At 28.5% G+C, this 27,735-nt stretch overlaps 2 protein-coding genes and 1 long non-coding RNA gene across 5 annotated transcripts in view; 2 read left to right on the top strand and 1 right to left on the bottom strand.

Moving 5' to 3' along the window:
• The window catches only part of LOC100882411 (uncharacterized), a 52,851-nt gene extending 34,381 nt beyond the window's left edge, over window positions 1-18,470 (top strand). For 2 of the 3 annotated variants that reach the window (XM_076531790.1, XM_012290690.2), the window contains 4 exons: window positions 9,149-9,375; window positions 10,970-11,131; window positions 12,884-13,033; window positions 18,207-18,470. In XM_076531790.1, the coding sequence (XP_076387905.1) occupies window positions 9,149-9,375; window positions 10,970-11,131; window positions 12,884-13,033; window positions 18,207-18,353 (686 nt within the window). In that variant the 3' untranslated portion in view covers window positions 18,354-18,470. The remainder of the gene's footprint in view (window positions 1-9,148; window positions 9,376-10,969; window positions 11,132-12,883; window positions 13,034-18,206) is intronic. The other variant, XM_012290693.2, reaches the window with a different exon arrangement.
• LOC143264455 (uncharacterized) lies at window positions 1,861-5,301 on the top strand. The gene is made up of 2 exons (XR_013038179.1): window positions 1,861-3,128; window positions 4,946-5,301. It is a non-coding gene; the product is annotated as an uncharacterized LOC143264455 (long non-coding RNA).
• Window positions 18,471-20,933: 2,463 nt separating the features above from the next.
• On the bottom strand, window positions 20,934-23,444 carry LOC100882301 (uncharacterized). The gene is made up of 4 exons (XM_003705546.3): window positions 22,577-23,444; window positions 22,250-22,360; window positions 21,906-22,169; window positions 20,934-21,822 (listed from the first exon to the last, which is right to left on the bottom strand). Exons 1-4 carry the CDS (start codon window positions 22,803-22,805, stop codon window positions 21,626-21,628), a joined length of 801 nt encoding a protein of 266 aa, XP_003705594.1. The 5' UTR covers window positions 22,806-23,444; the 3' UTR covers window positions 20,934-21,625.
• Between the last annotated feature and the right edge of the window lie 4,291 nt (window positions 23,445-27,735).

Here is a 27,735-nt window from a genome sequence, read left to right as displayed (position 1 = left end):
CAAAATTTAAACGAAACATACAGCTCATCTTTCATATCGTGCAATTTTCTTTCAAAATATTTTATTGTATCTTTCATATTTTATGAGATGTTTAATCTTTTCTAGTAAACACTAAATAGAATAATATTTTCTCCGATATTAATAGTTTCAATAATCGGAAAAATAAAAATATAGTTCTATTTAAGAAACTATGTTATCTTGAATACAGTTTGAATACTTGATAACTGAAAATTTGGGATTTAAAAATTTAAAAATTTGAGAGATAGAAAAGTGAAGAATTAGACACTTCTATTTTTCAGAATTTGTAAATTTGTAAATTTGAAAATTTGGGATGTGAGAATAGAAATTTACAAAATTTATAAATTTACTTATATAGAAATTTAGGAACTTAGATTCTTAATGAGTAATGTAGAAAGTATTATTTAATAAATTTTTTCGAATAATCAGGAGATAATTGCGTAAATGGATCAAAATAGGACACCCGGTGTATGCGCTTGTGACAAGTGGTACGTTCGCAGTTTAGTCAGACGCAACAAGTGAATCGATTCGAATGTGATTCAGGCTAACAAAAAAAGATGTAATAATGAATGTAACGAATATGTATGAGTGATTAGACGTATGAATGTGGTTTAGCGTGAATTTATTAATGAATGTTTGCATATAGATAAATATTCAAATGGGAAACTTGAATGAGACTTTAGCTAATAACCGAAAGTGAAAGAGTACGGCTATGACTAATGAATACTGATAAAAATAAACGTTTATACGTTTTTAACGACTCTGGAACCTAGGTTTAGATGTTAACAGCGCTTGTGAACGACTCGTTTTTGCAAATAAGTAAATCTAAAGAATGTGGGATTCGTGTGGTGCGCGGTTAAGGAGTGAAATCCACAGGTCAGTATCTTTCAACAATAAGGTTTATTCAATAAAACGATAAGAAAAATACGGGGTAGCAAATCAAAATTGACTCTAATTATAAAATCGTAATTGCTGAACTGCCACCCAAAAGACACGGGCTTCGGAGACCAAGTCGCTCAAATGGGGAGTCTGCTATTTGCTGGCTACAAAAATCAAATATGAGTAGCTGAGAGCTCTCGTTTTGATGTGTTAGCCTTTCTTGGCGCTAAGTATAGCACTCTCCTAACGGAGTTTTAGATACAAGACCGCTTGAATGGGGAGCCTGTTGTTCACTGGCTACTAGAACAACCCAGCGACCAGGTATTCGAATGACGTATACCCGCTTTACCAATCAAGTATTAAGAATCTTTTCGGCTCTTGACAGCGAAAACTGTTCCGGTTATGTTTATCTAGGAGACTTCTAACGTGCTCGACTGCAAAAACTGTCCTGCGATCTAGGCGGGTTGCGCTCGGCCTTTTATACCCGCAGGTTTACCAAATTCCTGGAATTTCTGTGACGTCAAAATATATAATTTTCGTATAAATTCGTAATTAAACATTAATTGTGAAAGCGAATGTTTTAATTATATTGTTAACGTCGCACTTTAATTAATAGCTAACGTTTTGATACAAAAATAGTAGTCTAATGGTGTTTTAACGAAAAATACATTTCCTGTCCTTTTCTATGGATTGCGCACGAATTCTACAAGGACCCTTATACTATACGTATAAGAATACAAGCTCGTGGAATTTTCCATAGTATAATATTCCGATTTACAGCATTTTAATTCAAGCAAATAAGTTTTGGTTTTGGTTACAAATAGCAAAATACTAGTAAATTTAATATGTATTGATTAATTTAGTTAATTAATAAGTTTAATATCTAATAATGCTGTAAATAGAAATTGTATCTCTGTCCTTCTCTAAGATCTGTGCTGGTTCCAGGAATTTTGGGGCGACGCGACGTCGTAGTACGTAGCGTCATGGAAATTTCCATAGAGAACTATACATTTATTCGAATTAAATAAAATAATACATGAATCTTGGTTTAATGAACTAACTTAACTTTTGATTGGTTCCGGAGAACATTTAACTTATTTTAACTCAAAATCGCATAATATAAAATAATAATTGCAAATTAAAAATATGTGTATATGTTACCGTGAAAGACCGAAATCTGGTGAATGTCCGAAATATTTGCTAAATACCCTTATTTCGGACTTACACCGGTGAATGTCGACATTCACCATGCACTAATGGTGAATGTTGAACATGTCGGAGATTTATATTTTCTTCTCCGTAATTCAGTCACTATAAAACGTCACAAGGGTGACGTAACTTTTTCGCCTCTCTTTCTGAGAGGAGAGACCGAGAATTTAAAACACATAGTACATTCTAGGCATACGTGTTCTTCCTCCATGGCCTATTCTGGCGTGAGTTTCATATAGTATACTGAAAAATTTTTCATTGGTAACATAATACTGTATATTTGTTTCCCCTGATTTTAATGATACAATTAATTTCCTTTCATCATTAATTTTTAAAACGTCAAAACGTTTTAATCGTCTGTAATCCAAAGGTGTGTTGCACTTAGTTTTAGCAGAAACCACTTCAGAAAGTATTTTAGAGTACTTTTCGTGAGAAAAATAAAAACAATTGTGTTTTCGTTTACCCGCAATTAATGCATTTAACTTTTCAAGAAAAAGATCACGATTTACTGCAGTATCCATTCAGTATAAATTTCGGTATTGGAAAAAAAAATTAAGAAAACGTTGCTCGCATTATCAAAGCTTGCGTAAGATTGACAAAGCTGACTGACTCCCAGCAGAACACAGGATTTGGCCAGTCGCTTCTTTGTCGGCTCCTCTCTTTTGGACCTCCACCAGAGCATATCTGTGATATCGACATACACCTGTGAAGGTCCAAATGCACAAGAATGTAATAAAATATTCGGTCTTTCACCGACGTATTTACCGGTGAATGTCGACATTCTCCAATTTCGGTCTTTCACGGTAACATATATATATACTGGTTACCGACGGTTGAACTCGATACATATAATTGGTATATTATGTGCTACTGTCGGTAATAGATAATCGCTGTCGATAACTAAACTGTTCTATCTTGGGATAATGAAGCGAACGTAAGATTGCCAAGATGGAGATTAGAAGCAAAACATTTCTCCGGGAACGTTACACGTTTAATAAAATTCTAAAAACTGTGTACACAAAGTAAGCGAATTTTTTATTTGAATGTCATTGTAGATATCCTGATAAAATGAGATACATTTTTAAGAAATAAAACGGAATATATAAAAAAATGGTCGTGTTATTTAGTAATATAATTTTTGATAATAAATTTTTCGTATTTGTTATCAAAATAATTTTATTTGATTTTAATCATTTTAATTTTTCGTCTTATGCTGATTAGCATCAGCATTAGAAAAGTAGACACTTCTGTTTTGTGTTAAGTTTAAACAATCATTTTTAAAACATTTTATTTAAATATTACTCTAACATTGCTAATTTATAAAGTTTTTTCACAGTGGTGTTCCTTGAACAATTTTTTAACAGAAACTGAGCTCCAAATATAATTAGAGTTAAATAACATTGGTTAATTTTCGAAAATTCATCTGTCCCGAGCGGCGGCCATATAGCTGGACATCACTATAATTTCTTATCCTTTCATTTAGAATACAATAAATTCTACAAATATATTTATCGAAAAGAAAGTTTAAAATTAAACTAATATTTAATGAGTTATACTTAAAGATCAGTCACAGAAATGATGATCGTTTGAACGGATATACGAGCGATTGTTTGAGGTACTTGTGTGACTCGATACAATTAGTGTCGTTGTTCCGAGTGTAACCTTGCACTCGCCCTGACTAAAATTACACACCTGATCAGTGACTGTATCTTCGTAATTATATTTTTATAACGAATTCTTTCACTTTCATAATTTAACCGTTTCTCATTTTCTTTATGTTCCCTTTTATTTTCGATCACGTAATATCTTAATAGAATGATTACTATAGCCGGTATCAGACTACGCAGTTTCTAATGTTCCTTGGAAAAGCTACTTGATGTTGAGGGTTTATTTGTCTTTTCTCCGACTCTTTTACCCAACCAATAAAATATTACCTTTTTCGAACGTTTAACCACATACAATGAATCCTTTAATTGAATATGCACAAATATTTCATATATACTAGATAAAAATACATGAGGAAATTATTATAATAAAAATTGTTTAACATAAGAGAAAACTTGTAAATATTATGCTTAAAATATTCAATACTTTCCCCTGTCTTAGAGTTAAATACACATTCTACTTAAAACAGGTAATTAATATTTTGATTAAAAAGCAAAATTGCAAAGAATTTATTGCAGTGTGTTTTTTTGTTGATACGACACCATTTCTGTTTGAAACATTTAAGTTCACTTTAGATATTAAATTTCGCATTGAAACAAATTCTATTTTATTTTTCAACGTGCAATTTAACAAAACTTATTATTCATTGGTAAATTGTTTCCTCCATTTTATAATCCAAGCCACTATGTAAGTACAGCGCTTCACCAAATTGGCTACAAACTCTTTTTCGTAATTGAGTTTCATATTGAAACCAATTTTATTTTGCTTTTAGTAAGGTATTATTTCTGATAAAAAATATTAAGATATTATTTAAGAAGTGCAAAATTCCGATTTTTTGAAAACTACCAAATTTTACTGCGGAATTTAAAAATCCTTTATGGCAAGCACCGATGAGTATACACGTCAAACACAAAGCAAATACTTTTATTAAAAATTTCACGAAAGAAGTGAAGCAAAAAAAAGCAAGAATACATTTTTATTCGATAAAAAATGAAATCGTAAATCACACCTAGTTTTGGATTGACGTGTATACGTGTTGAACGCAATAAACTGGTTAAAATATTATGTCAAGATACACATTCGGTCGGAAGATATTTATTCTGTGTATTCAATAGGGAAGAAAACTTGTGTCCCTTGTAAGAATAACTTTAACTCAACCGAATTGTATTTTCAGGACGATACGTGGGTTCGCGTCCCATAAAACTGAGGAAGAGCTCGTGGAAGCAGCGAAATATGGAGACGGTGCGAAAAAAAGAGAAAGAGAAACAAGCGTTAATTGGTTTGCTGACAGGACGGTGACGTGATATCTACCCTTTTCTTTCCGTTTACACCCTTAATTGGATCGTATCTGGCTTTATCGAACAAATTCTCACCGCGTTATCATGTGTAAGGTATTCTCGACGATTGATAGGTGTTTTTTAACAATCACGATTGGATAGTGTAGATATGTTTAACAAATTTGTTGAAATCAAATATCATGTAATATTGTGTACAAAATGCAGGAGGAAATAAATTCTTACTTTAATTCAATTTCCTGAATGACGTTTAAAAGCTTATCTTCAATCCTTTTTTTAGAGAAACATCCTACAAACAATTGTGTTTTTATTTCTTTGCAGTAGCGTATCAACTTGTTGAGTGGATCCAGATTACTTTATATAATCAGAAACTTGGATAATGTGAAAAAATCGTTGACTAGACTGCGGATGCTTATGCATTTATGATGTATTAAAGTTTTCAATGCGAAAATAAATCGTATAGTTTGTAAGTGATAGATTTTATAGATCACGTAATTCATTTATATTTTTCAAGCCTCGATATATCATAAATGTATAAATACCCCCAATCTACTATTTGATGGCGAAATTATTATAAGGTGTAGTAGAGTAAGTTCGTAAGCGGGGCAAGTGCATATACAGGCTATTTTTATTACAATATGAACAAAATTTCTTCATTGAGTATGTTTGTTTCCATGTTTTGTTTCACTATATCCTCTTTTATATTTCAGCTAAGAGTACTTGTTTACTGTATAGAGTACTTGCATAATGCAGTAAAAAGCATTTTATAGCAAATTTGTTAATAATTCTGCTCTTGCCCCATTGCACATGAAATAAAGTTTCAAAGTATTTTAACTTCAAGTTACGCTCTTACCCCATTTTCGGGGAAAGTGCAGAATAGTTGGCATTTTAAACAATTTCCTATCAAAATCAAAATGTACAAGGAAAATTAAGGTCCTAGTTAATATTAATTAAATAGTAGTAATTGTGCAAAGCGTTCGATATCGACAGCGTTAAGTATTTACATAGCAGACTGAAAATACTTACGTTTAAATACCAACTTTACAAAAACCAGTCTGCACTTATCCCACTTCACCTTACTCAAGTAAAAATGACATATTTTATAACTATAACCGACAGAATAGAATAAATACTTTCACTGTAATGTTACAGTATATTATTTTCACAATATAATATATTAATATGTTGTACATTTTGTAAGACTATTATTTTTTAACGGTAATACATGTAATCAAAAGTAATAATTGAGAACTTAAACAGAAATCAAACATATTAAAGTAACTTAAACATTGTCTACTGATATACTTAAATATTATATTAGTCAGTTAGTTTCTCTATTTGAAAACTTTTCAATATTTGTAGACTTTTGAACTTCTGAAATGTATTAAATTTAACAGCTGCTAATGGTTCTTGATATTTAATTGAAAAATATAATAAAATATGTTATTTACTAATAAGAGTGATCACGTTCACAGAGAGCTCTATGAAAAATACAAAAATATTTTTCTTTTCATTAAATAAGTGTCACCCTAATCTATAGATAGCCACATTAATGTTTGGACACAATAGTGTGCCTGTATTTATTGTTTTGCATAAAAGAAGTTAACGTAAATAATTACATTATTTATTTTATTGAAAAATGAACCATTTGGTGCAGATTAAAAATACTTCAGCAATTTCAATTTGCTATAATAATTAAAGAAGAAATTGTTTTGAACAAAATGTATTTTCACAAGTTTTATATTTGAACACTGTTATAGTTTTATTTTATTTTAGATAAGAATATTTGGGCCTTTTAACAAACTTACTAAAAAGTGTAATTAACATGCAAATACAAAACACCTTTAAATTTTATCAGAATTATAATTCAAAGGACAAAGCTCGAACAGTGCAGAAATATTTGTTGTATAATTGTCCAAAAGTTTGACATCCACCATAATCCCCAGCCATAAATTTCATAAAGAATGTATGGAATAAATTGAACCAAAGAATTAGAACATCAATAAATTCAAAAGTTGAATAAGCAAAGCTGAAAGAAGAATGGAATCCTGTTTTTTCAGAATATTTGCAAATTATTTTAATATGCCCATACGATTACATGTAGTTCTTAAACAAAAAGGGTTTGCAACAAAATATTTTTGTAGCTTTTCCTACACTTTAAAAATAAATTCTTTATTTTTCATAAAACGTCCAAACATGTGAAAATGTAACAATCTGTTGTTTAAAATGTATTACGCGTCGAAATGTTGAAGTTGAAAAAAAATTATTTATATACATTTAATCTACAATAAATGATTATTTTTGTAAAATAGACAGCATGATAAATAAATCATCTTTTCCTGTATGCAATAATCAACGGAAGTATTGCAGTGTCCAAGTAATGTTAGTAATTGTACATATTGTACATATTAAATTTTACGTCTGAATGAAGCCAATTATGGAAACACCGACTGCAAATTCGATTATGACATGTCTATATTTTCACCTCGAGTGTGATGAAAATGCGCATACACCGAATAAAAAAGAAATTGAATATATGTAAAGTACAAAATGTCTGAATACCCAGAAAATGTCGGTGAACATGGAGAAGAGGAGATAAATCCTTTAGGGGTAAATTCCCTTTTTCTGTTTCGTAGAAATTGTATTTGCATGTTCAAAATCTTCATTAAGCTCCCCAAAAAAATGTGAAAATAATTAGAGTAATGTCATATTTCATTCTAAAATGCAACGTTCCGCGCATTTCGAGGGCGTAAAAGAATATCCTTGTTCGTTTTTCATTATGAAAATTTTACAATAATGGAATAACAATAGCAAAATTCAAACATATTTATAATTATTACGTATATACGTTTAAGAAATATTAAAAATATATTTAATATTAATAGAAGAGAGAATCAAAGTGTTTATTACTTTGGTTTCACAACAGATTAATTTATTATACATTTATGATCCATTTAAGTTGAATTATATGTTCTTAATACAGCTGAATTTGATTTTTAAACATTACATACCCAGATTTCCCAATTTCCTGTCAAATATCTCAATATCTAAATTTCTAAAATTTTAAATGTCAAATACCCAGATTCGCAAACTTCCAAATTTTTTAACCTTCCTATTTCTTAATATTCAAAATTTCAAATATTCAAATACTAAATTCCAAATACTCAAATTTCCAAATTTCAAAGTCTCCCACTTTCTAAATTTTCATATTTCTAAATACGAGATACGCAAATTTATAAATTTCCAAATTCCTAAATTTCAAAAACTATAAATTCTTACATCTAAATACAAACTCTTAATGAATGGTAACCTAAATATTCATATTACTATCAGAATCTTAACAGATAATAATTAAATTATGTTATCATTATACCAACTTCCTAATAAATTTATAATAAATTATTTTGCAGCAAATTAAGGGTAATTAAAATCATTAAATAAAAAGTTAACATTCGATAAGCTATAATTATAATAAATATTGAAAAAATTTGTCTAAAGAATTATCGACGTAATCTCAGTTGTATGAAGGTGAACGAAACGAACGCGGAGATCGACATGGTCTCGGAAGAGCGTTGCTTCCAAACGGTGATATGTACGAAGGACGATATTGCAAGGGATTAAGACATGGTCGAGGATTGTATGTATTTAAAAATGGAGCACGATACGATGGAGAATGGAGACAAGGTGTGAAATATGGCCAAGGAACTTTTTGGTACCCTGACGGGACGCGATACGAGGGTAACAAAACAATGTACAGTAATCTTTCGAAAATAAATTCTTTAAAAAATCTTTTTCATTAAGTATACAAAATTAATGTGTATATTAATTCCATATTAACTTATTAATGCGTTACTGAAAATCTAATGAGTAAAAAATTGAAATATTAATAAAAAATATTTCTTATTTTATTAAATAAAGAAGATGGGACAAAAGCTAGAATTTTTTATTATTTAATTACTATCCCCTATGTTGAGATAGAAGGTGGAAAATCAATGGAAGTGTTTTTTTTAGAATACATTATTATCTTCAAACAATATACACCTCAACCACCATGTTATCTCTAAAATATATACATTTAACAGGCGAATGGAAACGGGATACGAAATACGGTTTCGGTGTGTATTACTACGTGAACGGCGACGTTTACGAAGGTTCCTGGAAGAAGGATCTTCGACATGGTATGGGATCTTACCTTTATGCTGACACGAACACAAAATTTATGGGCACCTGGATTATGAATCGTATGCAAGGCCCAGGACAATTGATTCATCCCCGACATCGATTCCACGGATTTTGGGAATTAAATTTGGTAATCTGAAAATGAACATTAGAGATGGGTTTCTCGAAACGATGAGACGATATTTAAGGATATTAAGCTTATTAAATACCTAAATTGCAAATGTCTACACTCTACACTTTCAAACCCTCACATTTTTAAACTTATATTTTTCCAAATCGATTGATTTTCAAATTTCTATGAATCCATGTTCTTATATACAGAAAAAGGTACATTTCTAAATCCCTATATTCCAAATCCGTACTTTTCCAAATCACTATATTCCCAAATTTTCACATTTTCAAATTTCTCATATTCCAAAATTCATACATTTCCAAATCCCTACATTCTTAAATCTCCACATTCTGATATTACCAAGTTTTTATAATTTCTGAATTTTTAAACTTTCTCCAGACAAAGCCAAACTTAACCTCGAGTTATACATGGTATAACGTATAATACGTTATTTTGGGAAGATTTGTAATCGTAAAATTGCAGATCTTTATGAGTCGATGCAAGTGATATATCACATAATTTAGCCACTATTATTGAAGTAAATACAGTCACGTTTTTCACGTAGCATTTTTCACGTTTTCCGTAAAATTGAAAGACCTATTCAAATTATAATGATATCATTTATTACTTGTATTATTATTATTATTATTATTTATACTATTTATATTAGCTACTAACATGAAAAGCTATTACTATACATAACAGTATTGACCGTATTAATATTTTGTACTTCTACTTTTTGCTTTTAGCCTTTGTTTTTATATCTCTTTTATATCTTCATTACTTTCCCACATATCTGTAATTCCGTTCAACTCAGATAATGTAATTGGAGAGTTGTAAACTAGTCTTTTGAGTAGACTCCATTCACCAAATTTGATCTTACGTGTTTTCGATACTCGAGCTTAACGTAAACGCTCGCACGGTCCTTAATCCCTCATCATTCACTCAATTTATTATCAGGATAATAACAAAATGCTATGTATATGTATATCGTTATCAGCGTATTTAGTAATAATTTGCATGGCCTAAAGCAATTGTCCATATATGACATGATGTTATAGGCATAAAAGTGAAATTATAGTACAGTTACGTGCAAAAGTTTCCGGCCAGTTACATTTTTCGCTGTATATTCTATACGCGATATCTAAAAGAATTTCCTATAAAATTAGATGGAAGGATGTCACAAAGAAACATAAATAATACAAACAATGAACACTGTTTATTGTTATCTTTATACTTATTAACAAAATTATTAAACTAGCATAAGTTTCCGGCCACATCATTTTACAAAAGATATCCTGCAATATGACATAGTTAATATTTATTTTATTATACGTTACTGTTAATTTGTACTTGGTCCTAATTCGATAGCCAGACTGTAGATCTTGAAAACGTAAAAAACTTCTAATACGCGCTTAAGTTGCTGTGTTACATCAAAAAATAACATTGTCGTAACAGTACAGGAACACAGTCAATTTTCAAATTTAATTTTTTAAAGGCTGAGCCAAAAATAAATAAATTATATTTTATATTTCTTCTTATTTCTCCGTAAGAAATTACAGTTATGAGATATAATCGAAGAACAAGTTATTAAAGAAAAATTTGATTATAGCCTTATGGTCGAGGTTGTTTTACTTTCGAGAATTCTTGTATGCAACATGGTCATTATATACACGTTAAGGATCCTGATTATGTTGAAACCAAGGAAGAAAATGAAGTTGAGGTTCAACCTCAACCTGCGAATGAACCTGAAACTCAAGCTGAAGATATTGAGGTATTACTCTGTATTTATACATATAATATTATATGATATTTTTATCATGTATCAAACACAAATATTCTTTCACTTATTCTTTTACTCCTTTTTTACTTATTTTAGTATAAGTATTTAGACTGCAATTTAATATTTAGATCAACTTCCACTAAAAAATGTGGTACACTTTTTAAAAACTTACGTTTATCACAAATTTATTATAACGCAAATATATTTAAATTTGATAACGTAATGTTATATGTTGATACAAAATTATATTATCGTGTAATTATATTACTGATTATATTACTGATTAACGCAATTATATTGTTTTATAATTATAATTATATTATATGCTTCATGGAAATAAATCATATGTTATTGTATTTATTAATATTATTATTATTACTGTAAAATTGCTATGTATAAGAGCGCATATGTTATCAGATTTAAGTACTTATCTCTTCATAGTTTCATTTCGGTTTACAGCCTACAAATTCTAATCTGTAAGAAAAAAGTGGAATATTTGACTAAAATTTTGCTTTTTCATTTATATAACAATAATTTCTTGTATTATGGATATTTTATTACTTACATAATGATTTTTAAGATGTTATCAATTAATCAACAAATATTTAATAATCAAGAACTGTTTTCGATTATTGAATTTAATCATTTTCTTTTTGTAACAATATGCACAAGTACTCTCTAATAAAGGAAAGAATTAATATCGAAGTATTCTAAATCGAATAAATAATGATGATGAGAAGCACTGCATATTTTGCCAGTAAAACAGAAAGTTAACTTATTTCAACAGAACATTATCAGAATATGTTTTCATGAGAACAGTATTGCAAAATTAGAATATTTTTGCTTTTCAAACAAATTTAAAATTTGTAAAATCTGAGTTTTAATTTTCTCCCGTAATTGCTCATGAATTACATTATATTTCATTTTAAATTTAAAACAATATTTTTGACACTGAGTTCAAAAAATGATCTATTTAGGGCAAAATAACAGTGCTAACAGTTTTTCAGACGAATTTTTCTTGTAATCAACACTCATCCTAACTTACAAAAGTTTCCGGGTTATACAATTTAAAAACTATTATAAAATAAAAGATTATAAAAATTATTTTACAAAATGTTCAAGTGCATATAATAGTTTAGTCATAAATTTCTAAGAATATGTTATAAAAAAGTTTGACCATTCAATCAAATATGTCATTTCATGCACATTATGAAGTACTGATTAATCATTCGTTTTTAAAATTTAAACCTTCATTATTTAACTCTTCAGAGAAAAATCAAATTTACCTTAATTATTTAGATCGTTAGATAAAGTTGTTATAAATACACAAATGATTGCTCTTTTAATTGAATTTATTACAAATGTTGAAAAGCTAACAGTAACTTCAGAATGAAGAAGAAAAATATAGACGAAGTATTTACTTTTTAGATATTAATAAACTAATTGTTCCTAACATTTTTATTTTATACATTATCATGAAGTTTCTAGTTGTATACTGCAAATGTTGTATTTAAAAGTTAGAAGAGGAGAAATGTAGTCAAAATATTAATAATACAAGATCCTTGTGATCATGTATCCTCCTGATCAACTATTCCACTGTTTCCCTATATTTTTGCATGATTTTTTATTATTCTTTTAGCAGAAAATTAATCAAGTTACTTCAAATATTCAGTATTTACTTAGAAAATAAGAAAGTAAATATTATCGAACAAATAAATATTCATAAATATATTTTTGAAATAGAAAACGTTGGAAAAGACGGTAGCGACTGAATCTCCGCCATTTAAACCGCCTCCTCTAAAGAAAGGTGTTATTCCAATATGGCGGGCACGTTGTATCACGCCTTATAATCCTGACTTATTACCACCTGAACCGGTACCTCTTCAAGAAGAGGTAATTGTACATGTAACCTAACCTAACAAAATTGATATTATTTATTAATAATTTACGAGGCAAATTCTCGTTCCAAGGTGTCGATTTTAAGCGATTTATAAGATAAAGAATTATTGAGTTATTATTGCTTGAGGGTTTTGAAATCTTGTATGATCAAGAGCAAATCTGGTTATCCTTACAAAAAATATGGCAACTAATACTGGAGTATATTTTCATGAATTTTTAGAGATTTGATAATTTGTAGATAAGTTAAAAATTTGAAGTTTATGTATATGAAAATGGGAAAATATTCCAAATTTCTAAGTTCTCTAATTTATAAATTCTTCAATTTTCAAATACGCAAATTTATAAATTCTCGAGTTCTTAAATACCCAGATTTTCAAATACTTAAGTTCTTAAATTCCTTAAATTCCTAAATTTATAGATCTACATATTTCTTGATTCTCCAAATTCTCACATTTGCCTCTACATTTGGAAATTTCTACTTCTTAAAACTCGCCAATTTCTGAATTCTCATATTTCAAAATTACCAAACATTCATATTCCTAAATATCTAAACTTTTTAAATTCTTAAATTTCCAGATTTGAAAATTTCTAAATCAGCTATTTAATAAAATCGTTTAATTTTCTAATTCTAATATTTTTAAATTTTCAAATCTTTAAATTCCCAAATTTTCGTGTCTCTAAATATCCAAGCATTCAAATTTTCAAATATTTAGATTTCCTAACTTATAAATTTCTAAATTTTTCAAATATCTAAACTCCCTAATTCCGATATTTTCAGATTTCCACATTCTTTAGCTCCCAAATTTCTATATTAGTTTACACATAACTGCCGTGGAAGCAAGACGTGTGTACGGTATCGCTCGCGAGTGCCAATTATAACGGGTGTTCACAAAGTGCAGTACCGTGCGCGGTTATATCATGCGTGTTAGTGTAAGTGGTGTGGTTCGGAACGGTGCACATATGCACCAACCAACCATCATGCAAACAAGCGAAACCAACGAGCCCAAAAGCTCGCAACATATCACCCTCACTGAAGCTAATAGATCTAAAGAACCAACAAAATCGGACGGCATCTCAATCAAGGAATATGCGTGTGCAGTGGGAGGAATAGTAGGCCCAAAAGCAGTAAAGTACATATCCCGAATCGCCAACGGAAGGATTTGTATTTATCTAGATATGTATTTATCTACACCGGCTCAACGCATCATACTTTCCAACGTGTCACCAGTTTTACCAAGTAAAACAATAGAGGAAATTTTCACCAAAAATAAAGTAAGACTCAACTCCAGAATCACACCCTTAAAAGCAGGCATGACAGACCCTGAGTACCCCCACATACTAAGCTTTAGAAGACAGGTATATGTTAACCCAGAAGATACCAGTAAAATACCCGGATTATTCACCGTTACATTTGAAGATACCGTATACAGAATATTTACCACATCTGACAGTTTGAACTGTTTCATTTGTAAACAGGAGGGCCATATAGCTAAACAATACCCCCGCCATACCGATCTTAGCGAAAATGAAATGATTACGGATGATACTAATACACAAATACAGCATACTGCGACAACGAGCACACTTAATCACAACACGAAACCAATAGAACAAATACAAACCACCGCAGAAAAGGATTCAATAAACACATCTCCTATCGTACATACACTTAATCAACCCATAGAAACACCAACCGGTCAAGAAGAAAAAATGCAAACTGTACCTATCCTAGAAACAACAATTAACCGAACCAAGAGACCACTCTCTGAAGCCTCATCCGAAAATCCACCTAATCCGACAATTATGGACAATGAGAATAATTTCAAAACACCAAAAACATATACCAACACCAAAACACAGGCTTCAACGAACAATAAGGAAAAAACTATTAAAACTAGCATCCTCGAGCGCAACGACCAAGACCATAAACGAAATGCTCGCCCCAGCAAAAGGTGAAATTGAAGACCCGAAGAAGAAATACATCCTCAACTTTGACCAATTAATAAGTTTTTTGGAAAATGCATTCGGCGCCCCAAATCCAATCGATATTGCCCAAGAGTACACTGGAAACCCACTTGGCGTAATCGTAATGTTAACATCGATACACCCACTATTAACAGACCGCAGCATAAAAAAATAATTTTAACAAAAAAAAAAGTACGCCGACTTCGAAATGCACTAAAAAGTATAAAATAATTTCTATTTGCTAATGAAGTAATTTCTATTTCATTCAATCATACAATTACGTAACAAATATGAATGAAACCTATTTACTCGTTAGGTAGTTTATTAAATACATTTCAACCTTTTCGGAGGCGGCGCAATATTTTCCTGGATACACCCATGTCTATATTGACGGCTCCAAGAGCGATCTTGGAACAGGTGCAGCTGTATTCACGCAAAGTACTGCAATAAAACACGGAATGAACCCTTTCAATAGCATCCACATAGCCGAAAATTACGCGCTCCTTTCTGCTCTTGAATTCATCGATAAATCTTCTCATTCTACATTCATCATACTTTCCGATTCCCTTTCCACTATTCTAAAGACCCAAAACCTGAAGTAGACCATGGAAATCCACACAACAATATAAGAACTATACGACAAATTAACTACACATGGGAAGAAAATAACGATAGCGTGAGTCCCTTCCCACATGGACATCCACGGGAATGTCTTGGCCGATCTCGAAGCAAAAATTGCAGCAACACTACATCCGGATAATCAACCTCTCTGCAGCACCTCTCTGGACATCAATAATCATCTAAAGTCACTATGGAAACAGTCATGGAATCGAGCATGGGAAAACTACAAAGCAAGCACACTTCACAAATCAACAAACAGTTTCTACAACCTCAAAACAAACTCCAATTTCAACAGAAGACAGCAAACAGCAATAACTAGAATCAGAATTGGTCATACCAAACTGACACATTCGTATATCCTAAACAACAGTCTCCCCATTCTATGCGAATCATGTAATGAACCCATAAGTATCAACCATATTATACTAGACTGCAGGAAATATAACGAAGAACGTAGAAAATTTAAACTCAAGGACGACCTCTCAGAAGCAATCACCTCTACATCATATCAAGACTTCCTAATTACATTCTGCAAGACGATCGGAATTTTTTGCATGATATAAAACCCTATACAACATGCAACCTTCTCCTAAATTAATCAATTAAAGACAATAAGTATCTAAAATAGTCGATAGTCTTAATGACCTTGATGTTGATGCGACTTTAAACTGTCAACAAAAAAAAAAAAAACAAAAAAAAATTCTATATTGTCAAATTTCTAAATATTCAAGTTCCCAAATTTCCATTTTTCTAAATTACTTATTTTAAAAATTTCTTAACTCTCTTAATTCCTACATTTTAAAATTTTCGAAGTCATATATTTAAATATTTCTAAATTCTAAATTTCTAAATTCTAAATTTCTAAATTCTAAATTTCTAAATTCTAAATTTCTAAATTCTAAATTTCTAAATTCTAAATTTCTAAATTCTAAATTTCTAAATTCTAAATTTCTAAATTCTAAATTTCTAAATTCTAAATTTCTAAATTCTAAATTTCTAAATTCTAAATTTCTAAATTCTAAATTTCTAAATTCTAAATTTCTAAATTCTAAATTTCTAAATTCTAAATTTCTAAATTCTAAATTTCTAAATTCTAAATTTCTAAATTCTAAATTTCTAAATTTCTAAATTCTAAATTTCTAAATTCTAAATTTCTAAATTCTAAATTTCTAAATTCTAAATTTCTAAATTCTAAATTTCTAAATTCTAAATTTCTAAATTCTAAATTTCTAAATTCTAAATTTCTAAATTCTAAATTTCTAAATTCTAAATTTCTAAATTCTAAATTCTAAATTTCTAAATTCTAAATTTCTAAATTCTAAATTTCTAAATTCTAAATTTCTAAATTCTGAATTTCTAAATTCTGAATTTCTAAATTCTAAATTTCTAAATTCTAAATTTCTAAATTCTAAATTTCTAAATTCTAAATTTCTAAATTCTAAATTTCTAAATTCTAAATTTCTAAATTCTAAATTTCTAAATTCTAAATTCTAAATTTCTAAATTCTAAATTTCTAAATTCTAAATTTCTAAATTCTAAATTCTAAATTTCTAAATTCTAAATTTCTAAATTCTTAAATTCTCCACATCCTTAAATTCCTAAATTTCCAAATACATCGCTAATGACCTGAAGGTCGATGTGATGTAAATCCTGAATTAAAAAAGAAAAAAAATCCCCACTTCTCTACAATCCTAAATTTACAAATTTCTAAATTTCTAAAAGGTAATTCTCGTAAATTAATAATACCTGATATGAAGCTTTGACACTGTAAGTAAAGTTAGAGGACAGCAGATAAAATCATAATTACCTACAACTACTCCCACACGCTTTTATAACTTATCTCGTCAACTATTCAAGATGTTGAAGGAATATTTTATTTCTTATCTTATATATTATCTTACCTTTTCAAGATAAAATTACCTACTTACATTTCAAGATTATCAAAACCAAGTAAAATGCCAATGATCCAACTTAAAATATTAAAGTCTTAAAGTATTAAAATATTAAAAAACATTGCGTAATATCAATTCGAAATATTTATACAGTATATTTAAAATATATTTCGTTTCACTAATTTTTTGATAAGTAAAAAGACTAATACTTAGAAATTTACAGGATTGAACAATTTTTTGATATGATAAATTTATATACTAAAGAATTTAAAAATTGTTAAAATCAAAACTACCAATAAACAAATTATGCAATATTGTATACATGTTTAAAATAAGTATTGGAAAGCTATTCGACAATATCCGGTTGATCTATTTCACAAATTTGTTACGACGGCGTTCAGAGACATCCGGAAAGCGGAAGTAGACAAAATGAACGATCTAAATTAGTTGCTTGTGGTCTGACAAGCGTTTCCGGTCGCTTTCCATTTTAATCAGACAAGCTTCAAACTTCATATTCAATTGATAAAATTACGATATCCGTATTCAAAGTCACCTTTGGTTTACGTAACACATCCGTTCGTTGAAACAATTCAATTATCCAACAACTGCTATCATTTTTTTTTTTAATTAAACATAACAAGTTCGTTTTCTTAGACCAAATCATTGAGTAATTTCTTTCAATTGTTTAGGTATCCTTGGATTCTCTCGTGGATAAATGTTCAGAAGATATATCGAAAGCAGAGGAATATTTGAAATACGAGGATGAATATGAGGGAGAATATGAAGAATATTATGGAGAAACTGATCGTCCAAAACCGCCTCTTGAACAGATTTAAGTGGATAAATGAAAATTTTGTATACTCAAACAAAATTAAATTGAACTTAAACTGTTTGAAATATAATTTAATTATTTTAAATATAATTTGTTTAAATATCAAATTTAATTATTTTAATCATAATTGTTTTAAATATCACATTACTTAGTAGGTAAATTTATTTAATCTTGCTATTGTATTAATACAAATAAGATATTTTCATTTTAAAGAGCTATAAGATGAAATGAGAATAAATCCATTTATTCCCATTTCAAGAATAAAGAAATCAGAATAAGTCCACTTATTATCATTTCAAGATATTTCAAGATTTGCGTTTGAATTGATTTTAAAATATTAGTAAATGTTGATTAATGTTTTTAAAACTGTAAGCTTGTTGGATTTTGCTGATATAATAATTAATAAAATTATTAAAGAAAGTAAGCGATTTTTTTAGCTGCAGATCATCGATAATAACAAACTATAAACAACATGAACAAAAGCAGTTTTAAATTTATATTTTAATTGCAGTTGGTTTTTTTGAAATTATTTTAATACAAAAGATGATCATTAAATCGAAAATATATTAACAGACGATCAATTGACTTGATTAGAAAGTATTTTCAGTTACATTATACTATAAAAGTTTATAACAAAATGTGGAACTATTACGTTAAGATAACTAGTAATAGAATTTTTTTATATTTCAATCTTATTTCTTACTTCTTTTCTTACTGATATTGAATCTGAGTTTTATTAATATAATGAATAAAAGTTAAAATATTCCTGCGAAAATATTTATTACTATTTCTTATCAACAGCATTGTCAGACAAAATCGAAACATTATCGTTTTATATGCATTATAAATCATTGTGCAACAGATTTTATGATTTGATAACGACGATATCAGATAATATTTACGTTAAAATCTATTAGATTAAGAAGTACAGATCACTTAAAGTTTGCAAAAAAAAGTAAACGGAATGAGAAAAATGAGACTTCTATTTATAAAATGATAAAATCATTCTATCTGAACAATAACACCGTTATCGTCTCTATTATATTGTGTTTTATATGCAATTTATTGAAATTTGTTTCACTTATTGATTATTTCGAATGAACTTATGTCTCTTTTAAAAACAACATTCTTGCAATTACATTTAACAACTATAATTCTGTTGACTAATTCATAATACTAATTCAAAAGAAAACATCTACATCTAACTAAAAACTATTATCAACTAATTCTTGCAAAAATAAAACTTATGTCACTTAAAAAAAACAACTCTTACATATGTAAAGTTATAAATGTAAAGTTTAACGTTCTGTATAAAGTTCATCATGATTTGATAACATAAAATGTCACAATATAAGGCTTATAGCATATCAAAGCTTAAGGTTTTATAAAAATAATATACATATATGTGCTACTGTTAAAGATATCAAAAATACTTCCAAGATAAGTTAGTATATTTCAAAGAAGTTAAATTATTCTCATAATCTTTTCAAAATCATATCTTCTAAGACTTCATAATAATATTTATTCTTTAAATAGAACTTCATATACTTTAATTTAATACAATATTTATTTCATTCTACTATGCATGCTATACATATAATTAACATATTTGTTAGACTCCCTGGTACAACACAAATGCATGTTAATTTGTATTTTCGAACATAGAGGATAAATGATTAAATGAAAAGGCGACATGGTTTTTTTAAGCAGTTTATTTAGGAAATTATTATAATAACAAATGTGCGTGTGTGCCCATAATATTGAACAACGTAAGAATTTGATACGTAGGCACGCATAGATCTTGTTGACAAGTCGCATCGTCGAAAAAGTGTACGGTGTATTACATTGAATTAGCGATAAGTATACAACGCGAATACGTGTATATATTCGTATGTCTGCTAAGCAATACGTTCAGATCGAAGAAAATGCAGTCTATTCGGTTTACTTGAATGATACTTTACATTACAATCATAGATTACACGAAGTATTTTCGTTTTCCCTAAATTTTAAAAGCGCAAGCTCGCTCGTTTGCCCTTTCGCATGCGTGCAAGCGTGTGTCCAAAGGTACATACGTAACAAGTCGAACGCAAAACACGTATTAGAACCTATGGGGTTTCGACGTTATATATACACCTCTTAAATTGGACTTAAATAGGAAGACGAAAATAGTCGCTTGAAAAGTAGGTAAAGATGTATGAAAGTGGAAGAAATATTAGTTTTAAAGTTGAGGTTCTTATCATCCTCCGCTATCGGTCCTAAATACCAATCAGACGTGAAGATTTCTTAAAAAAATTTTCTTTTCTTTCTAACAATACTAATAAATACTGGCATTTGAATAGCTTCGAAATACTAAAAGGAGCGTGTATTTAATATACATTTATATCACCCTTTAGTCTTTAAATGAGTCTTTTTATAAAACAGTGTTGTTCGACTACATTGACATTAAAGGCTCAATGGAGATCGAAAGGTTTTTAAAAGGACGGAGGAAGAGGGCAAAGGAATAAAAAATGTGTTGCGATATATCGCAGTCTTCCAATAATAAGCTATTTGTACAAGTGAACGAACCCTTTTCGCTTGTACAGAATCGTTAAACAGCTGCCGTTTAAATTCTACGATGTGAATCATTATAGCACATTGACGGGAAATAATGTTCTTTTTTTTCTCTTGTATGTATCACAGTGTTCGATGACACCTTCATGTTAGAATATTTTGTGACACGTCCTGAGATTCTACTCAAGTAAGAATATCGTTACGAATCGAGCGCCGACACGCAATCGACAGTTCGATCAACGGTCTCAGCGATTTCTTGGCACAATATCAAAAGAATTCGCGGTTATTGCGAAATATCCACAGCCCTGAATCGATTAAAGCATATCTTCTTTTTCCCTCTCCCGATATACCAATTTTGGGAGATCGATTAATTTTGCTATGTTTAATCGAAGTTTAATTCATAGCAAAAGTATAATCATACATAATCGAGATACATTAAAGAAACAAAGTATGAGTAAAAAATGAAGAGATGTTCCCACGAACGATTACAAATATTAAATTATGAAACTCGAGTGCATTATATGTGCGTTTAATGTGCAAATTATTCGTTCGTAGTATGTTGTTTTCAAGCATCTCAGGTACGTAAGCGTGGACGAAATTTTGTGCCCTTTTATGACGTAATTTAATATCCACGGACAGTTCTTTCATTTTTTTTTATATCGTTTTGTTCCCAAAATAATAAATCTTGAAAATGAGTGTTTATCTCTAAAATTAGATTGTATTATTTCACATTAAATCAGGCGGTGGTCTCTGAAATGCAATGCTTGCTACTGAAATACTGCAAAGTCCTGCCGTTATCACTCCCAAGAATATATAAACTGATGTAATTAGCCAAAAGGCAAATAAGTATAATGTTTTGTTACAGTATTTGCCAAGAGCTGGATCATAATTTGGTTCGTACTCTTTATATACCCACATTGAACCTACAGAACACAAAAATGTTAAAACAAACTGATTATGAATATAGTAAGACGCATCATAGTAAACTATTGATGATATTACTGACCTATGATAAACCAACCAAGCATAAAACAGTTAATTAACGTCTGTGTAGGTGATTGTCGTATCCTTTCTTCATCTCGTTCTTCTTGACGTTGACGCACTCTTGCAGATAAATGTAACAATTGTTTAAAGACACCGAAACCACCACCCACTAATAAATAAACAGGAATATATTCTCCTTGGGGGCAATCATATAGATAAAGTCCTCCAATTACCATCATACATATTGGAACTACTAATGTTACTCCTAAGATAATAGTGCATCCAACTAGAATCATTAAAACATAAAATTAATAGATTTTCTTATAGAAAAAATAAATTGCATTATAATTTAAATATTTTACTTACTTGTGCCTAAAAGTAATACAATGATATTTTTCAAAAAATTGAATACACCTTTAGAAACTTTATGAGCTTCTCTCATACGACCAAATAGTGAATCATATGATGGAGGAGGAGCTAAAAAATAAAGATTATCACTTGTCTATGACAATAATTAAAATAGAAACTATTTTCTCAGATTGAAATAAAGAAAAATATTTTTACAGGATCATCGCTATTATTTCAAAAGAATTACAAACATTTTATAAGTTAATTTTCACATGTACTTAAAGTTTTTATGTAGTTTTATTGTAGTAAGATTTATATCAATGTTCAGTTCTCACAATTATTTACCATTTGGATCTATAGCTTCTTCGTAAGAAGGAGGTGCACCACGATCATTAGTTAAAGTAGATGGATGTCCAAGAGGTAAATTAATATTATGGTATGAAGGTGGAGGAGTATAACAAGTCGAAGCTATTTCAGTACCAGGATTTATGCTTTCACTCGTATTGAAATTAGTTTGATTTATTTGACTCAACGGCATCTCTTCACGTATGTTTGTTGCTTGAAGCCAATGCATAGGGATTGCATTAAAAATTCCTTAACGTTTGGTCGTTGTCGTTACTGACAACAGCATGCATGCAATTTTATAACCTATAAATAGGTTTCGCTATCTCAGCGAGTTTAATGCGATATTTAAAACCGCATAGTGTTAAAATATGGCACACGTTTTCTCAAAAAAAAGGTAAATCGTCTAATTAAAACAATTCACTGTTATACACTTTGACTAAATTTATATTGTTGACACAAACAGAGGAAAATAAACACTCCGAATATAATGTATATTTTTGAGAAATATGTCTATTATATCGTATGTTTGAAATTTCAAAAGCAGCCAAGAGGTAAAAGTTGCGCAATGTCGAATTTCATTTGAAAAGAAAAAAAATACTTTACAAATGCACGATCTGTCACACCCCCGTTACTGGGAACACAAAACAATCTTATCACGCAAACCGGCGTCTACATTTGATTATGCCCACTTTTGCCGAAGTGAACCACAGTCAGATTGTTGCACCACAGAAGTATGCAACATTTCTTTATCAGTTTTATAACATAACAATATTATCTTCGAAGACACCATTAATTCAGTATGCTTACATTTGCGCCACAATAAACCATGTGCGGCGTACGTACAAATTAGACTGCCTATCGAATATGATATCGATGATTCGATTACGGCTGATTTTATATCGAGATTTTAATCTGATTTGCGAGATTATTGGCATTCTATTTGATCGCATTTAACTAATATAAAATAAAAATTGGTTATTTAAAATTATAATTTTGAACCTGTAAATTAATTAAATCTTTACATTAGAGAAAAAAAAATAAATTAAATTATTCGGAAAAATAATTTCTACGTATATTGTAATTTTGAAGAAACAATTTCTTGTATACTGTGAAATTAATAATTTCTTTGTTAAATGATGAACATTATAATAATTTTAGAACATTATATAGAATGATTTTAGTATAAAATGAAGTTTTTCGTTGTATAAATTATACGTGTATATGTTATCATATAGCATTAGCATTTTGCAAAGGACATTTACATAGTGGAACATATTTTTATCTGCAATTGCACTTAATTGACGTGTAAGGTGTTTTTGATATTTTACTTTTTTATGTTTTTCATATTTGATAATTGTAAAATAATAATAACGAAATTTGCTAACAATAAAACGTAATAAGTTGCTTACAAAAACAGTTTAAATAATACTGCAAAAATAAATTTGCAAAATTTTTAAAATATTGAAATATATTTTTCATTTACTGCAATAATGACATAACTCAAAAATCACAATTATTAAATTATTAGTATAGAAATAACAATTTTTGTATCTTTTACTAACAGTCTTGAAAGTATATTTGTTATTTTTGTGTAATGTCCGTACAAAATTATATCGCATTAAAATACTTAAATCCGTTCCTCCAAAAAGCTGTGATTACTGCAGAAAATGAGCGATATATCGTGATAAAAATGAAAAGATGAAAAATTTTATTGCCATGTTATTTCTTGTTAACTAGGAGAATTATAGTATCGCATGAAACGTAATTTGCTACAGATGTACATGATAAATTTGTTAAGTAATATACGGAAAAATCAGCGTTTGAAGTCCGGACTAGTTGTTTCTCCATTTTACGTCGTTACGACAAATTTTGTCTATGTATTTAATTAGATTTCTCACGATTTCATATCGATAAACAGCAAAATGTCACGCAACCATCGGTACAAAGCCTCATTCGATGAAAAATGTTCTAATTGTGTAAAATTTATTGTTCCCGCAATGGCCAATCGGAATCAAATTGCAGGGGGCGCTATACAACATTTTTACCTTTAAATATGAACCGAGGACTTGGTAAGGTACATTGAAAAATTCCTTCAATAACAGTCAAACCTTCTATCGTGAATTCCGCAATGGCACCGTCTATTGCAAAATTATTCTTAGTTTCTGTGATATGCGCCATTTTTTATAATAAGGTAAGAAAATTTAAAATTTGTAAAGATTTCATGACGAATTTCTAATATTATAATTATAAGCAATTTTACACTAATCAACTGGATTTATATTATTTTTAGATCAGGCCAATTAATCGTATTTTTACAAGATTTTTATTCTCGTATTTATAAGATTTTATGACGAATCTTTATTTTTATAATTATAAATAATTTTATTAAATGTATTTTTATTTATATTACTGGAAAATTTTGTATTACTCTAAATGACAACAAACTTCAGATTATTTGTTAAATTTTATTATATTAATTATTTTATTAATGTATTAATATTATTTTTGTACATTTTTCAATAACAAGGTTGATACAGTAAAATTTTTAATATTCGAATTGATAGAGAAACATAGTAGATGAAAAAATTTAAAATTATATTTTAAATAAAATAATACAATAATTACAAAGAATAAGATATAGTTATAAATGTAATATTTTTAGTATTGTAATTTACAGGTTCTAGCTACTAAATAACTTTTTTTCTTAAACCATCTGATGATTCTTAATTGATGCCATAATTTAAAACGTGAAATGCTTTATCGTCATTCTCATTAGAATTACTTTTTATATATCCCTTATAAATTATATAAAAGACACAAAATATTAATTATGACATTTAATAGTCATATTATGACACATAATATATATTTAAAAGTTAGTTATGTTAAATAATATGTTAATTATTACACAATAACATATGTAAACGCATACATATAAATTTACATACCTTGATCCCAGAGGCCAAGTGTATTTATTAATCTTATGAGAAGAGATATACGTTTTTTATTATACAGTGTTTTACTAAATCAAAAACCGTTTTTCTCAGTTAAAAGTCGTTTTCTCCAAAACCGCAAGAAATATTAATTTTATCTTCTCCTGATTAAATATGGCAGACTAGTCATTTAATTATACGATCAATTAAATTAGAACAACTTTTAGGAGGTCACAAATCTGTATATTTTCTTTAAAAAAAATATCTATCTTTTTAATATACATCAGAATTTTATTTGATAAATTCTGTACAAAAAAGTATTAAAGTATAGTGTTAAAAAAATTAATACTTTGATATCTTAAATTTAAACGTAAAAAATATTACACGAAGATTTAAAATATCTCACAAATTGATTTTGGTTTATGCTGTATTTTAATATTTTTTCCATAAATTGGTTCATGTAAGAACAAATATTTATGTAGTTTTATTAAAGTAAAAGAAATATACTCTTTTCATTTTCTCACGAGTCAGTCGCTATAAATATTTCTTATTACAACTTAAATCAGAATTATCGAAAAAATTTAAATTGTAAATATTATATTTCAACGAATTAAATCACTGTTATCTAACAGTACATAATAAAACAATCTTTTTATATACATGTATGGTTATTTTATTTTCCAGGTGGAGGCCGTTACGGTAACAATAGTTGACATTAAGACAGATATTCCTAGTAATGATGTTATTGAAGATTGGAATAATGATCTCGTAGATAGTCTCATTACCTCAACTATCAAGATTAAAAAAAATTGCCCAGGTTCAATAGAGGTAAACAATGAAGTATATAAACATTTCAATAAATTTAAATAAATGTGTACTTTATTCATTTTCACTTTCTTTCTTTTTTCCTGATCATAAATTAAATAGACTAATAAGGAAAATATTTGGGTTATACATTTTATTATAAATCAACATTTCGAAACTTGAAACGGGCTTTCATTAAATTTTCAATTATTATTCATAATTTTCAATGCTTACATGTAGTATATCTGTAAATAAAATTCATCATAAATAATACGTAATATTTTATTTCTCAAGTAATTAGCTTTTAAATTTATTCAGCAGATGAAGTATAAATAAATTTTACCGCCCACCCCCAATAAAATTCTTTTTTTTTTGAAAATAATAATAATTATTTGTTTGAAAAATTAAAAAAAAAATGTTTAAATGTATAAATGTGTAGTATATAAACTTTAATAGGAGACTGTAGCAAGATCGAAACGTTGATTCATGAGATAATATATTTTAAAACATTAGTACATAATATAAAATAAAAAATATAAATATAAAATGTATAACAGAAAAGCATAACAATTGTTAAAATCTATTTAATTTTCAACTGAAAAAAAAAATAGGAAAAGACATCAGACACTTTTCATTACAAATAATCAATCCATAAAAAGTAACATTTTAGTTAATGAAAAAAAGTATTCTAACAAAAGTGTAAAGAAGAAAAATTACAGGTACAATGGATTTAAATAATTCCCTCATTTTTAGGCCGAGATAAAGATATATCAGGATAACAATTTGGTTAAACAGATGGCTCAAAAATTGAACAAACCAATGAAAGACGTCGAGGGTTACAATATTTGCGAATCGATCGATAGTCCAGATATTGATGACGATTGCTCCTTGGGTGAAGTAAGTAAAAAAAATTCTTTTCAGTTAATTCTTGAAATAATATAAATATTTTCTGATATATTTCTTACAATACTATGAACAAAAATATTTATAAAATAATTCTATTTATCAAAAGTGCAGATACATCATTTTGCAACTTAAAATTACAATATTTATAATATTATGATATTAAGTATTATTAGTAATATTATTAATGATTATAATAATATTCAAATATTTAAATAGTAAAAATATCATAGCTTATATTATATTTGCTCAGACTTATATTATACATGATGCATTTTTATTGATTTTCAGTGTATAAATAATTTTAGTCTATTATTCACATTTTTATACATTTATCAAGATCGTTCTTCTAGTAAAAAATAATAAATAGTTTAAACAACACATACCATTACCCAGTTTCGAGTAATAGTAAAATGAAATAGTCGGATTTCACTCTATTGCAAGATTTCAAAGAAATCAATTATATTCAAGTTTCAAATTTTGTACTTATATATTTTTTTTGTACTCACAAATTCTACT

Source organism: Megachile rotundata, chromosome 5 (genome assembly GCF_050947335.1).
Source record: "Megachile rotundata isolate GNS110a chromosome 5, iyMegRotu1, whole genome shotgun sequence".
Taxonomy (NCBI): domain Eukaryota; kingdom Metazoa; phylum Arthropoda; class Insecta; order Hymenoptera; family Megachilidae; genus Megachile; species Megachile rotundata.
This window is presented reverse-complemented; position numbering and strand designations above follow the sequence as displayed.

Bases quoted from the DNA above. Each gene is read 5' to 3' on its own strand.
- LOC100882301 (XM_003705546.3), bottom strand. From the start codon at position 22,805: ATGCATTGGCTTCAAGCAACAAACATACGTGAAGAGATGCCGTTGAGT. The intron at 22,361-22,576 runs GTAAATAATTGT...TTTATTTTTTAG, and splicing joins AGAAGCTATAGATCCAAATG to CTCCTCCTCCATCATATGAT. The intron at 22,170-22,249 runs GTAAGTAAAATA...TAATGATTCTAG, and splicing joins TGTATTACTTTTAGGCACAA to TTGGATGCACTATTATCTTA.